The sequence below is a fragment of the Ipomoea nil genome, unplaced genomic scaffold (assembly GCF_001879475.1).
Source record: "Ipomoea nil cultivar Tokyo-kokei standard unplaced genomic scaffold, Asagao_1.1 scaffold0268, whole genome shotgun sequence".
Classification (NCBI taxonomy): Eukaryota; Viridiplantae; Streptophyta; class Magnoliopsida; order Solanales; family Convolvulaceae; genus Ipomoea; species Ipomoea nil.
In genome coordinates this window covers 3,608,988-3,623,872 of record NW_017616696.1, presented here as the reverse complement: position 1 = coordinate 3,623,872, position 14,885 = coordinate 3,608,988, and the positions used below count along the sequence as shown (strand labels likewise).

At 32.7% G+C, this 14,885-nt stretch overlaps 1 protein-coding gene across 1 annotated transcript; it reads right to left on the bottom strand.

The window, feature by feature from the left end:
• Positions 1–1,635: 1,635 nt before the first annotated feature.
• Positions 1,636–6,570, bottom strand: LOC109148804 (phenylalanine ammonia-lyase-like). The gene is made up of 2 exons (XM_019296542.1): positions 6,176–6,570; positions 1,636–3,379 (listed from the first exon to the last, which is right to left on the bottom strand). The coding sequence occupies exons 1-2, from the start codon at positions 6,553–6,555 to the stop codon at positions 1,648–1,650; spliced, it is 2,112 nt and encodes a 703-aa protein (XP_019152087.1). The 5' UTR covers positions 6,556–6,570; the 3' UTR covers positions 1,636–1,647.
• Between the last annotated feature and the right edge of the window lie 8,315 nt (positions 6,571–14,885).

Sequence of the window (14,885 nt, the reverse complement as noted above, 5' to 3'; positions counted from 1 at the left end):
AATGGAAATTTAAAAAATCAATAATTTCATTATTGTTGATGAAAAGTATGTATGCAACTTTATTACTCTTATTAAATTAAATAAATTAGTAGCTACAGCAAAAAATAATACATATACATTTAATTAATTTAGAATTAGATGTCTATAATATAATGCCTTTATTTTAAAAAATTATTCATTATAAAAAATTTAAAAAGAGATATAATTTCATTGGTTATATTATCTTTATTTTCTACCATTCAAAGATTCCTTTCTTTCAAATTTATTAATTTATTATATTCACTACATTGTCCATTTTCTTCTTTTTTACATTATCATGTAATTAAATATCAAAGTTATAATACAAAATATGTTAGATATATTATATTTATTTACCAAGTATTTTATACAGATATAATAAATATTAATATTTTGTTCAATACTTTCATATGATAACCTATGATAGACATTTCACAACACATGAAACATGACAATTTATATCATGGAAAACGACGCCGTTTCATTTTTTTTTTTTTTTTGAAAATTCGCTACCCAGTGTTGGCGGTTAATTTTCTTTTATAAAAAAATCTCATGTTCAAAAATGTACATAATTTTATACTAGAATACACATAACTGTATACATGAATGTACATATAATCTAACATAATACATAATATACATAAACTTTTAACATAATACACATCAACTCTTAACATAATACACATAAATTTCCTGTTTCGGATGTACATAATTGTATAAAAAAAATGTACAGAATTGTATAAAACTGTACATAATTGTATAAATAAATACACATAATCACGTCAACTCCCTACATAACTTACTAAAATGACGTCGTTTAGGGAGGCGCGGGGCCCTTCAGTGCTATGTGCACCGTGGTGCAGGATATAACGATTGGATGAAACATGTAGGGGGGAAACTACCACTACCAAATACCAATAGGTGTGCTTGTAAGATAAAGAGTTCATAGTACAACTAAGATCACAATCATATACACAACAAGACAAATCTAAAGCTTCCTACACTATAATCTCATTGCATGATATATCCCTCTATGCTACCACCAGTAACCCAATTGTACATGACACACTACCAATAAAAAATAAAAAAAGACATGTACTGAAGATGAAGATAAAGATAATGCTACCCAAAAGATAATTAAAAAAATTTAAATCAAAAGTAATATTTATTTAGACTAGCGTTATTACAAAGTTGCAAACATTTATTTTAGTGATAATTATAATCAATCTCTCATATATTATCTTGCATTTATATACTTTAAATTACCGATTTAAATAAACAAATTCAACATTAATTTACCTATATGAACATCTCCTATATTATATATTGTCTTTGAAATACTTATTTAAAAATAATTATTGTGCACTATCCTAATCGCGCGGCGCCTAAAAAAATTAGTAATAATAATAAATGTTACATGTCCGTTTTAAAAAAGAGATGCAATGTCCGTTTAAAAAAAAAAAAAACAGCCACTTATTATTTATCTTTATTAGTGATGAAATTAAAGGAGCATACAAACATTTTCAAAAAAAAAAAAAGGAGCATACAAACATAGCTATAGAGAACCATTCCACAAACATTACACTACGATTTAACACGTGGGCGGATAACTGGAACTGGAGAACAGACTTAACAGATAAGAGGAAGAGGAGCACCATCCCAGCTCTTCAGGCACTCCAACAATGGATCAATCATCCCTCCATCGCACACCGCTGTGAACACCTTATCACACACTTCTCCCGGCGACTGGACCTTCTCTCCGGTGAGCATCTCCGTTCCCAGTTCTTCCCGGATGAACTTGTACAGAGGATAAGACCTGCACTCGGTAATTCTGTTGGGAATGGCAGGATTTCCATTCTCAAGGGCTGATCTTGCTCCCTCCACTTCTTTGGGCAGGACTGCCTTGAGTTCATCTTCGAAAGCTGCAATCTTTTGGAAGATTGATGTGCTCACATTCTTCTCGTGTTCGCCGTTCTGCAAGGCGTGATCTACCAGGACTTGCCTGAGCTTCTGCATCAATGGGTAGTTTTCGCTGCAGGGATCATCGGCGTAGGCGAAAACGTATTCACGGTCCACCACTCTGAGCAAATCCTTCTCGCAGAATCCCATTGTGAGAGTCCTCTTGGCCGCCTGGCTCACCGTGTTCTTCACTGCATTCTTCAAGTTCTCCTCCAGGTGCCTCAGATCAATGGCCTGGCAGAGCGCCACCAGAAACGTGGAGGACATGAGTTTCAACACATCAACAGCCTCAGCTGTCTTTCTTGCAGAGATCAAACCCAGGGAGTTAACACCTTGGTTGTGCTGCTCGGCGCTCTGGACGTGATTGGTGACGGGATTAGCCAAGAACTGAAGCTCTGAACAGTATGAAGCCATGGCGACTTCAGCGCCCTTGAAACCATAATCCAGGCTTGGATTCCTCCCGGCGGTGAGATTGAACGGCAAGCCGTTGTTGTAATGACCATTAACAAGCTCAGAGAACTGGGCGAAGATGAGTTTTCCTATGGAGGCGAGGGCTAATCTAGAATTGTCCATGGACACACCAATGGGGGTACCTTGGAAGTTGCCGCAGTGTAAGGCCTTGTTTCTTGAAACGTCGATCAAAGGGTTGTCGTTGACGGAGTTGATTTCCCTCTCAATCATTTTGGTTGCTTGCCTTATGACTTCAATCTGAGGGCCAAGCCACTGGGGAGATGTTCTCAGAGCGTAACTATCTTGTTTGGGTTTCTGCAATGGATCCATTTCGTGGAGCTTCTGTGCAGCCTTCATGAAATAGCTTCCATCCAAAATATGTTCCATAATCGCGGCAGCCTCGATTTGGCCAGGATGATGCTTCAACTTATGAGTCAAATGGTCAGTAAACTCAGGCCTCCCATGCATCACCTCAGCGAAAATGGCAGACAAAACCTCAGACAATACCGCAAGAACATTAGCTTCAAAGAGGACCATAGACGCCATGCCAGAACCCACAGCAGTGCCATTCACAAGTGCAAGCCCTTCCTTAGGCTGCAACTCGAAGAACCCACCGTGGACTCCGGCGAGTTTCAACGCCTCCTCCGCGGTGAGGGCCTCTCCGTTGGGTCCGACCGCCTTGGAATTTGGGCGGCCGGTGAGCAAACCGGCAATGTAAGATAAAGGCACAATGTCGCCGGAGGCGGTGATTGAGCCGCGGAGAGGCAGACATGGAGTGATGCTATTGTTGAGCAATTTAGTAATGGCTTCCAAGATCTCAAATCTGATGCCGGAGTATCCCTGAAGAAGGGTGTTGATCCTCACGAGCATTGCTGCCCTTGTAGCTGAATGTGGTAGTGTGTGACATGACTCTTTTCCTGTTCCAGTCCCAAAAATTCCAGCATTCAAGAACCTGCAATAATCCAAATAAAGATTAGAGCTTTATAACGGCAGTGTGGGAGCTACCTCTCAAAGTGAGGGGGTTTCTTGTGCGGAGTGAGCACCGGTCTAGCCTTTGTGGTTATGTTCACTTGAGTTACCATGATTTACATCCTCCCAAATGCTCTATCGGGTCGGAGGGTGGGGGCCTTAAGGTTGGGGTTCAGCCTTTTTAAAGATTAGAGCTTTATCACAAATTTATTTATAATTAATACTCAATAAACACTTCTCTAAGTATTTCCCTAAGGTAAAAAATTATTGTAAAGTAATGTCCCGGATCCTTGTGGGTGAGACGAGTCAAGGCAATATGAAGAAGTAATATTTATACAAAAAATTTAATACTAATCATAAATAAAGTGTTTGTTACTCAAAATGTAAAAGTATTAAATTTTTTCATTATAAGTAACAAATAACTTATTCCTCATTAGTATTACATTTTTTCTGTATGAGTATTATATTATTTAAGTATCATAAACAAGCATCCGTGACACGGTCTTATACAAATTTTTACTATTTAAGTAATTTAAATCGTGAAACTGTGGAAGACAAAAAACTATCATAGATTTTCATGAAAATTTTAACTTTTCATAAAACTTTATTACGGAGTACGGAGTACAATTGGAATAAGGATCAAATAGGCCACTCAACTGCGCACACAATTGCAATTAGACCATCGAACTAAAAAAAGAATGCAATTGGGTCCCTGAACTACGCAAACTCATGCAATTCAATCAAAATTGACCTGTTTACCTGGAAAGACGGTTATCGAATTTAAAAATATTTTTTTAATAATTTTAAATAAAAAAAAACTATAATTAAAATTTATATTAAAAAAAAAAAACATATGTCGTCTTCGCCGGAGACGGAGGGATCTTCGTTTCAGGCCGTCTCCCTGGCTGGGGAAACGGCCTGAGACGAAGGTAGCTTCGTCTCAGGCCGTCTCCATGGCCGGGGAGACGGCCCAAGACGAAGTCGCCACTTCGTCTCTACCGGAGACGAAGTGGCAGGCAACTCTTGGGCCTTCTCCCCGGCCATGGAGACAACCTGAGACGAAGGTGGCTTCGTCTTAGGCCGTCTCCATGGCCGGGGAGACAGCCCAAGACGAAGCCACCCCTTCATCTCCGCCGGAGACGAAGGGTTTTTTGTTTTTTTTTTTAATTTTTTTTATTTTTATTTAAAATTATTAAAAAAATATTTTTAAATTCGGTAACCGCCTTTATAGGTAAACAAGTCAATTTAGATTGAATTGCATGATTTTACGTCGTTCAGGGACCCAATTGCATTCTTTTTTAGTTTGATGGACCAATTGTAATGTGGTGCGCAGTTGAGTGGTCTATTTGACCCTTATTCCAGTATAATTTAACGTGAGTACTTTGAAACAAGAAGCAAATTTAGTTTAAATTTCATGATGAATTTGCAAATTATTATATAGCATTTTTTTTTAATTTAGAAAAAAAATCAAAACCATGGGTGTATTCAATATATAATAACTGTTTTGTAGATTTTTAAAATGATAGATTTTAATAAATATTTAGTGCCAAAACTCTCGTTCTATAACTTATTTCTTCTACATCTACATTCTCAACTTCTTTATTTCTATCATGATAAGATGGGACATTAACGGTCAATCACTTATACAGTTTTAATAAGCACACACAAACAAAATTATTTCTTTTTTTTTTGGAAGCAAAGTGAGGGACAAGCCCGAGAGCACAAACAAAATTATTTCAATTCATATAAAAATTCACTACAATATTAAATACAAAAAAAAAATTATATTTAAAAAAATAATTACTAGTTATGAACGATAAATTCATTTTAAAAGTTTTAAAATAAAATATTATTATGTGTCAAATAAAATATTTTAAAATTTTGATATCAAATATACTACTATGAACAACAAGCAAAAAAAGTCATTCGCAACAATAATTTGAGGTTGAAAACAATCTCTTCTTGCTATTATTCGCAACAATAATTTGGGGTTGAAAATAGCCTCTTTTTGCTATTATTCGCAACATAAATTGTATTCAATATGGATTTGTATGAAGTTTTACAATTTTTTAAGGACTTTAAAAGTTTGGTGGCATTCGATTTAACTTTTTAAAGAGTCTTTAAAAGTATATTGATATTCAATTCAGAATTTTAAAGAGTCTTTAAAAGCAATTGTTATACCATGGACCAGGGCTCATATTACATTGTGAATCTGATACAAAAATTTTGTACCTTCCGTTAACACATTCTGTACCTATAGCTAATAGTTTCTGTACATGTAAATAAATAACTTGATAATTGCTGACACATAATATGATAACTACAGGTACAGAAACTATCAATTGTAGGTACAAAATGTGTCAACTATATATACAGAATCTGAATTGATAATTGCTGACACATAATATGATAACTACATATACAGAAACTATCAACTATATGTACAGAATGTGTCCACTTTAAATACAAAATCTAAATATTTTTTTGGACTAAAATCTATAATGCAAGGTAGACTATGATCCATGGTATAATTTGCCCTTTAAAAGTCTATGGTATTCATTTTAATTTTTTATGTCTTTAAATTTTTGTTGATATTCAAAAAGTTATTGACCTTTACAAAACATGTACTTTTGTAGACTTTTCTTCTTTAATGTAAATAGTTGAAATTAAGTTCTCACACTAATAGACTTAAACTTTTAAACTGTTTTTTATAAATTTTTTCTCTCTAAATACATAAACAAAACAAACTTTTTATCATTCACAATAAATTTTAGTTTACCTGATGAGCTCCTGCTGAAGAGCATGACCGTTCTTGGTTCTCCGGTGAGAGGTGCCGCCGAAGCCGGTGGTGATGCCGTAGGTATCGGTGCCATTGATCATGCTGTTCATAACCCAGTCACTGCTGGCTTTCACGCCGGCGCGGGCAGTCTCGGAGAGCTCCACTTTCACAGCATTATCGCGGGTGGCGATAGCGGCGACCTGAGCGACGGTGAGGGTCTGGCCCCCGAGCTTCACCGCCGGGTTCCTGAACTCCGCCACCATGCGCTTGACTTCATCCAAATGGCTGCCCTTCAATGAGTCGGCCGCCATTTCCCAGTTCAACGGATCAACCTTCATGCAGAAATCGTTCTTGTGGCCGTTTGCAATCACGCCCTCCATTATTGTGTTGACAAACAGGCCGGACTGAAATTGATCGAGATTATCCAATTAATGGGGGGAGAGAAAAGCTTGATTGGCGAAGTGGTGGTATGTAGCTGAGGAAGAGGAAGAGGATATATATAAGGAAGAAATGAAGAATGATGCTACTGATGAGGTACATGTAGGTGGGTGTCAACTGTTAGAGGGAGTACAGTGGGATTGCGGGTCGGAGCGGGAGCATGTTCTCATATCATGTTCTAAGTAAAAACTGATATTGATCTGAAAAAGTAATGTGAAAATTGTTTTATCTAAATATTATAATCTTGAATGTTTCTAATTGTTGATTTTATAACTATTGGATTAGTTAATTGGTGACCGTAAATTTAATAAAATAAAACAAAGTTATTACTAATGCATTTTTATGGTACATTTGTGTATTTCACTCTAGTGCGTTTATGAACATGTTATAGTGCATTTATGTGTAACTAATGGTGTATAACCGCACGTCTCAACTTTCAAAGTTGTGCATTTTTGTGGTGCATTTGTGCATTTTAATGGTGCAATCTACACGGCCCCGCCTTGATGAAAGACATGTCCGCATTTGAAACAGTATATATATAATTGTGTGCATTCATGTAGTAATTCACACGTTCTCACCTTAGGGATGGTTCTAACTTGAACCCAAGCCTATATATATGTGTATTCTTCTCGAATCTTTTTCGCTCCAATTTTTACACACTCTCTCTCTTTTCCGATATATATATATCATGAGAACAACTCCTCATATGAGAACCTCTTATCTAATCTAGAGTGTACATTTTTCTCTATCTACGGTTGGTTGTTAACCCATATTTTTTGAAAATTAGGCATTATTTTAGAATGAAAAATCATTCACATTAGGCCTCTTAAGAGTATATACATTCCACAATAATAAACCTTTAACCACCAAATCAGTACAAAATCCACACATTCTTACTCCTCGTACAACACCTCATCGTCATTATGTATTGTGAATCAAAATTTCGAAATAATCTCATTCATCTTTAACCTCCAATCTAAGGTTGAGTCATACTAACACAGAATGGACAACATTACCCCATAAAATGTACACATTTACTACTAGTAATGCATAACTTTAACTCTGTAAAGTGTATACCATTTTGTAAGTCCATACCTTAAACCCTTAAACTCTAAACCCTACAATATTGACCGCGTGGTGGACTATCGATGCATATCCCAACGTCCTACAATGCACTACAGTAAATGCACCAATGCACATCCCCACATTTTATGATGCACCAAACCCCCTCCCCCGCCAAATATCCCCCCCCCCCCCCCCCCCCCCCCCCAAAAAAAAAAAAAAAAAAAATTTAAAAAGACGATGCATTACCTCATGCAAGTAGCAATACTTGACTTCCTCCAACCAACCACACCTAGCGCCCCCACAACTCAACGACCTACAATGCATTCTGTTCCTCCTAAAATCACATATTCAACAAAGAACATAATCAAAAGCATATTCCACGAACTGCAAAAAAAAAAAAAAAAAAAAAAAAAAAAAAAAAAAACAAAACAAAACAAAACAAAACAAAAAACAAACAAACAAACAAACAAACAAACATGAAGTCATGTCAAGTAGTCACCACCGGCGCAGTAAAAAACCAAAAGAAGAACGAATGAAAAAGATCGGAAAAAATCCCTAAAATCATGGTTATAATTTCCAAAAGTCAGGCAGCATACTCTATAAGGAAACTACATGCAAGTAAACTACGTGGAAAACAACCTAGAGAGTGGTTCTCATACGAATTAGATTTTATACCTATAGGGTCCAACTTAAGAAGGAAAACCACGCACCTAAAGCTTTAGATCGACGCACTTAAGTTTCAACAACTAACACACCTTAAGCAGAAAAATCACACACCTTAAGAAGGAAAATCACGCACCTTAAACGCCCGCACCTTAAGTTTTTTATACACTAAGGGAATAGTCAGAGGCCACCCCGATAAAAAATACCAACTCACCATCCACGTAAGCATACAATCGGAAGAAATGAGTGTTAACCTACTATTAGGTAAAATTGCATATATTTTAAGTGTTCAAAATGGCCCAATTACATTTTTTTTTTCATTTAGTAACCTTATTATACTTTCAAGTTACGTTCAGTAACTAATTTAGACCTTATTCTTAATATATTCGATAATTAATGCACACACATAAAAGAAAATACCGTTTGAAAAAAGAATTTTTAACAAATTATAATTCACAACTAATAGTTTACTGCATTTCAATATTTTTATTATGTTCTTTATTTTTCAGTCAAGATTTGATTTCAAGTCAAATATTGAACTACTAACCTTTTTACTAAACAAGTGAAACCTAACTAGGCAATAATTAAGTCAGGTCATAGCTCTTACAAAGGGGTTTGGTCTATTCACATCCTTACATGTGTGTGAATTGATAATTACCTTTTTATTTTTATATTTTGTCTCCATTATTTTTTATTCAATTGTTCAAAAATAAAGGAGTAAAAAGTGTAATAATTTTATACTCCGTAATTACTAAACGATTTGATTTCAATAGTAGCATAACAAAAACAGACAAATAAATATGATAATGAGTATCAAAACATACAATAAGATATAAAAGTCCAACACAAACACCACCTAACAGGGCGTTTGGTTGAAGAGGAGAAATTACGTGGGAAAGGAATTGCAATTCCATGGGAGATGAATTACTGGAATAAAGTGAGTATTTAAATTCTAGTGTTTGGTTTACAGGAATATGTACAATTACTGGGAATTTCAATTCCAATGTTTAGTATACATGGGAATTGAAAGGAAATAAGTAGTATAAAGTAAAAAATGTCCAGTTGTTATTAGACATTAACAGGGCGTTTGGTTGGAGGGGGGAATTATGTGGGAAAGGAATTGTAATTCCATGGGAGTTGAATTACTGGGAATAAAGTGGGAATTTAAATTCCAGTGTTTGGTTGATAGGAATAGAATTACTGGGAATTTCAATTCCAATGTTTGGTATACATGGGAATTGAAAGGGAATAAGTAATATAAAGTCAAAAATGTACATTATTGTTGTTAGACATTAATTTTAGGTTAAAAAAGGAATGGGTAATTTTGACTCATCACTATCTTTTTTTCCCAGGAATTAAAATACCAGGGGGGGACATGGGATTTTAATTCCATGAAAATGGGGGAATTGCAATTTCATGGAATTGCAATTCCCTCCAACCAAACTACGGAATTTAATGGCCTTTGGAATTAGGTGGGAATTAAGTGGGAAGAGAATTTAAAATCCCTCCAACCAAACGCCCTGTAATTTTAGATTAAAAAAAATTGATAATTTTAACTCATCACTATCCTTTTTTTTCTTCAACCAAACGCCCTGTAAGTTGTATTTACCATAATAATACCCAAAAGTAAAACCCATACACCTAACCATATTTAAGGTATGTGACTATGTGAGGGATGATTGGCTTAATTAAGATAATTACATTTATGGAAAGTGGTGATAGTTTCAGGTAGCAGCCTAGCAGGGCATTATTTTTGTGGTCCATTACCACCAAGTACTATTCCAACAACTCCACCTCCACCCCCAAAAAACACAAAACGTTAAAATAGGTTAAAAAGTAATTTGTTGAGGTGAGGCTTTTTAGTTCTCCCATCGGTTGTTAGTTACTCACTTGCAAAGATCACGAGTTCACGGCGCAATGAAACAACAACAAAATTTTTGTTACCCAATGAAACATACTACTTTTAAAAAAAAAAAAAATGCCCATCCAATTATATGATAAAATGAATGGTTCAAATTATTTTGATTTTAGTATTTTTATGATATCTCTTCTTTACATTTTATTATATTATTTTCTTCCTTTAAATAACCACACATCCCGTTAGTATAAACTTTAGAATGAAATATCCGGTTAACTATTTATTATTTTTAACTTACTCATTAATTTCTATAAGAAAAGTCATAGGTTCGAACCACATCCCAATCAGAGTTGGCATAATTGTAAAACATATACTACGAATATGTAAGAATGTATTAAAAAAATTCAATGTAAAATTTAACATAAACTTAACCAAATAATTAGTCCGACTAAATATATAGCATTCAAAGTTGAGCATCAAAGATTATAAATAAGAAACTTTGAAAATCATTTTCTTGCATTTAAAAAAAAAATATTAGCTTAAGTTTTTTTTTGTTTAATTAATTTCATTTGATTATTTAGAACAAGACTCAATATTTCAATTATGATTTTTCATTATTGAGAATGATTTAGGTGATAATGGTATTAATATTTTTTGTTTGTATTTCTATAATGGTACAATTTTACATTATTTTACAAATATTGTACTATTATTTTTTTATTGGACAAAGCTGTTCTTACATCATTGTGAGACCGATGCAACCTAACTACAAAGTTGTTGATCAAAAATACAACTACACCTGGACTCTAACGGTATGACCATTGCCCAAAGAATTGACAATGTTGACATACCACTGGTTCCAATTGAACAAGTTTACACATTATTCTCTAAAATTTATCAATAATGCATGAAAACTTCTAAACAATTTCTAATAGTACTTAGGGTCCGTTTGGAAAGCAGGAAAATGACTTCTGGAAAATGATTTCTGGAAAATGAGTCATTTTCCGGAAAACATTTTCCGTTTCCAGTGTTTGGTTACATTTGGAAAACTATTTTGGTGTGTTTGGTACATTTTCTGGAAAATGAGTAGAATGGTATTATTAAATATTTTAATTATTTTATTTTAAATTAAAAATTCATTTTAAATCTTAAAAAAAACAAAAAAAACAAACAAAACAAAACAAAACAAAACAAAATTTTGATTTCCGGCGGAACTGGGTTCCGCCGGAAACCATAGCTCTGGTTTCTGGCGGAACAGTTCCGCCAGATTTAAAAAAAAAAAAAAAAAAAAAAATTGAAAGAGAAAGGCGGAAAACGACTTCCGCCCAAATTTGGCGGAAGTCATTTTCCGCCAAATTGGGCTCATTTTCCCCAGTCAACGGAAAATGGATTCCGTTGACTGGATTTTCCAGGTGTAGCCAAACACCAAAAACTCGGAAAATGACTTCCAGAAGTCATTTTCCGGGTTTCCAAACACAGCCTTAGAGTAAAAAAAAAAAAAAAAAAAAAAACACGTAAAATAAGAATCATGCTTCTACTTCTAATGACAAAATCAGTAGAGAACCTGTTGAATTGCTCAACTAGTGCCAAGCTAAGGGGGGCTCGTGAAGGCTACAAGAAACCAAGAGCAGCGGTAATTGAAGAATAACATATCTATTTTATAAGAAGACGACATCCATCTTCTTTGCAAAGTCGTCAGCATCAACGTCGTCTTCCATGAATTCCTCATTCGGGTTTCCTTTAACAGCTTTATCTAAATTAACATCTTCGAAACACAACTTCGAACTACAAGGACTCGTCGAGTATTACACACCTTCCAATCACGTACATCATCCGAAAAGTCTAAAATACCCCTGTTTGCTAAAAATATAACCCATCTATGAAAATATTTCCCATATAAAATTGATTAAATATGAACCGTTGATTAAATAAAATAAAAGGCTAAGATTAGTTTCTAGGTTCCTATATGATTGCAATTCAATATATATATATATATATATATATATATATATATATATATATATATATATATATATATATATATATATATATGTGTGTGTGTGTGTGTGTGTGTGTGTGTGTGTGTGTGTGTGTGTGTGTGTGTGTGTGTGTGTGTGTATTTAGTATTTTAATACTATAGTTAGTTATATTTTTTAAAATTAAATATTTCAAGATTGTTGTTAGGCGATACAATGTGTTTGACCTGTGTGGCACAATTTATAGCTTAAAAAGAAGATCAGAGCATAGTCCATTCTCGAGCCAAGAGTTGATAGATTTGCTGCCCAAAAAAATTGAGACATGATATAATGATAATGATAAAGCGAAGATTGATTATTTCAGGGTATATGTTATTAGCATTGAACATTGTTGCCAATATCTGATAGAAGAAGTTATTTGTGAGACGGAAATTTATCTTTTTATAGGAAGTAGTAGTGATCTTAGTCAAAGAAAAGCTACCAATGAAGTTAGTATTTTAATAATTAAATTTATATTTATATTTTATAAAAATTTTAAATTGATATTTAAAACTATTTTACTAAAATTTAAAATTTTTACAAATGGTCAAATATAAAGCTATAGAAGTAGAATTAGTTAATTTTGTTATAGTTTCTCTGTTTAACTGGTTGTTAGTAGTGTTATCGATATTTCGGAATTGAACGTCATAGGAACAATCATTATAAAAACACTTAACATATATATACTTACCACAATTATCTTATGTTAGATATTCAAAAATTTTATCTATATAGTATGCTCTGAGACCAATTTTCATAATGAAGTGATAAACTGCTTTGATACTAATTGTCCAGTCATCGTTTTTTCAGAGTATGACTTTTAATGTGGTTGAAAATGTAAAGGTATGTATTCTGTTTGAGTAGTAAAGACATTCTACATGAAAAAAATTAAATTATTTCAAAGTGTTATTACAATATCAATATAAAAAATGCATTTACACACGAGGTATTCACAATGTTTAAGTATGTTTTGTAGCATATTTTGTTTTTTGTATATTTAGATTATGATTTAAAATATTATATTTGTAATTTTAATAATTACTTTTTTCAACCTTGTGGTTCACTAGTACTTGATTGTTCACCTATGTAGGAGGTGAATTGTTAATTTCTTTTTATAGGAAGTCGAAGTGATCTTAGCCAAAGAAAAGCTACCAATTAGGTTAATATTTTAATAATTAAATTTATATTTTATAAGAATTTTAAATTGATATTTAAAACTTTCTATTAAAATTTAAATTTTTTTACAAATTGTCAAATATAAAGCTACAGAAGTAGAATTAGTTAATTTTGTTATAGTTTTCCTGTTTAACTTGTTGTTAGTAGTGTTATTGATAGTTCGGAATTGAACGACATAGGAACAATCATTATAAAAAAAAAAAAACTTAACATATATATACTTACCACAATTATCTTATGTTGGATATTCAAAAATTTTATCTATATAGTATGCTCTGATACCAATTTTCATAATAAAGTGATAAACTGCTCTGATACTAATTGTCCAGTCTTCGTTTGTTCAGAGTATGACTTTTAATGTGGTTGAAAATGTAAAGGTATGTATTCTGTTTGAGTAGTGAAGACATTCTATATGAAAAAATTAAATTATTTCAAAGTGTTATTACAATATCAATATACAAAATGCATTTACACACGAGGTATTCAAAATGTTTAAGTATGTTCTGTAGCATAATTTATTTTTTGTATATTAAGATTATGATTTAAAATTAATTAAAATATTATATTTGTAATTTTAATAATTAGTTTTTTTCATCAAGGACCTTGTGGTTCATTGGTACTCGATTGTTTCCCTATGTAGGAGGTGAATGGTTATTATCTTTTTATAGGAAGTAGAAGTTATCTAAGTCAAAGAAAAGCTACCAATGAGGTTGGTATTTTAATAATTAAATTTATATTTTATAAAAAATTTAAATTGATATTTAAAACTTTTTACTAAAACTTAAAATTTTTACAAATGGTCAAATATAAAGCTATAGAATTAGAATTAGTTAATTTTGTTATAGTTTCCATGTTTAACTGGTTGGTAGTAGTGTTATCGATAGTTCGGAATTGAACGACGTAGGAACAATCATTATAAAAACACTAAACATATATATACTTACCACTATTATCTTATGTTGGATATTCAAAAATTTTATCTATATAGTATGCTATGATACCAATTTTCATAATGAAGTGATAAACTGCTCTGATACTAATTGTCCAGTCATCATTTTTTCAGAGTATGACTTTTAATGTGGTTGAAAATGTAGAAGTATGTATTCTGTTTGAATAGTAAAGACATTCTACATGAAAAAAAAAAAAATTATTTCAAAGTGTTATTATAATATCAATATACAAAATGCATTTACACACGAGGTATTCACAATGTTTAAGTATGTTTTGTAGCATATTTTATTTTTTGTATATTTAGATTATGATTTAAAATTAATTAAAATATTATATTTGTAATTTTAATAATTAATTTTTTTTTACCAAGAATCTTGTGGTTCACTAGTATTCGGTTGTTCTCCTATGTGGCAGGTGAATGGTTATTATCTGTTGTATAGGAAGTAGAAGTGATCTAAGGCAAAGAAAAACTACCAATGAGATTAGTATTTTAATAATTAAATTTATATGTTATGAGAATTTTAAATTGTTATATGGTCAAATA

Bases quoted from the DNA above. Each gene is read 5' to 3' on its own strand.
- LOC109148804 (XM_019296542.1), bottom strand. From the start codon at position 6,555: ATGGAGGGCGTGATTGCAAACGGCCACAAGAACGATTTCTGCATGAAG. The intron at 3,380-6,175 runs GTAAACTAAAAT...GGATTATTGCAG, and splicing joins CTTCAGCAGGAGCTCATCAG to GTTCTTGAATGCTGGAATTT.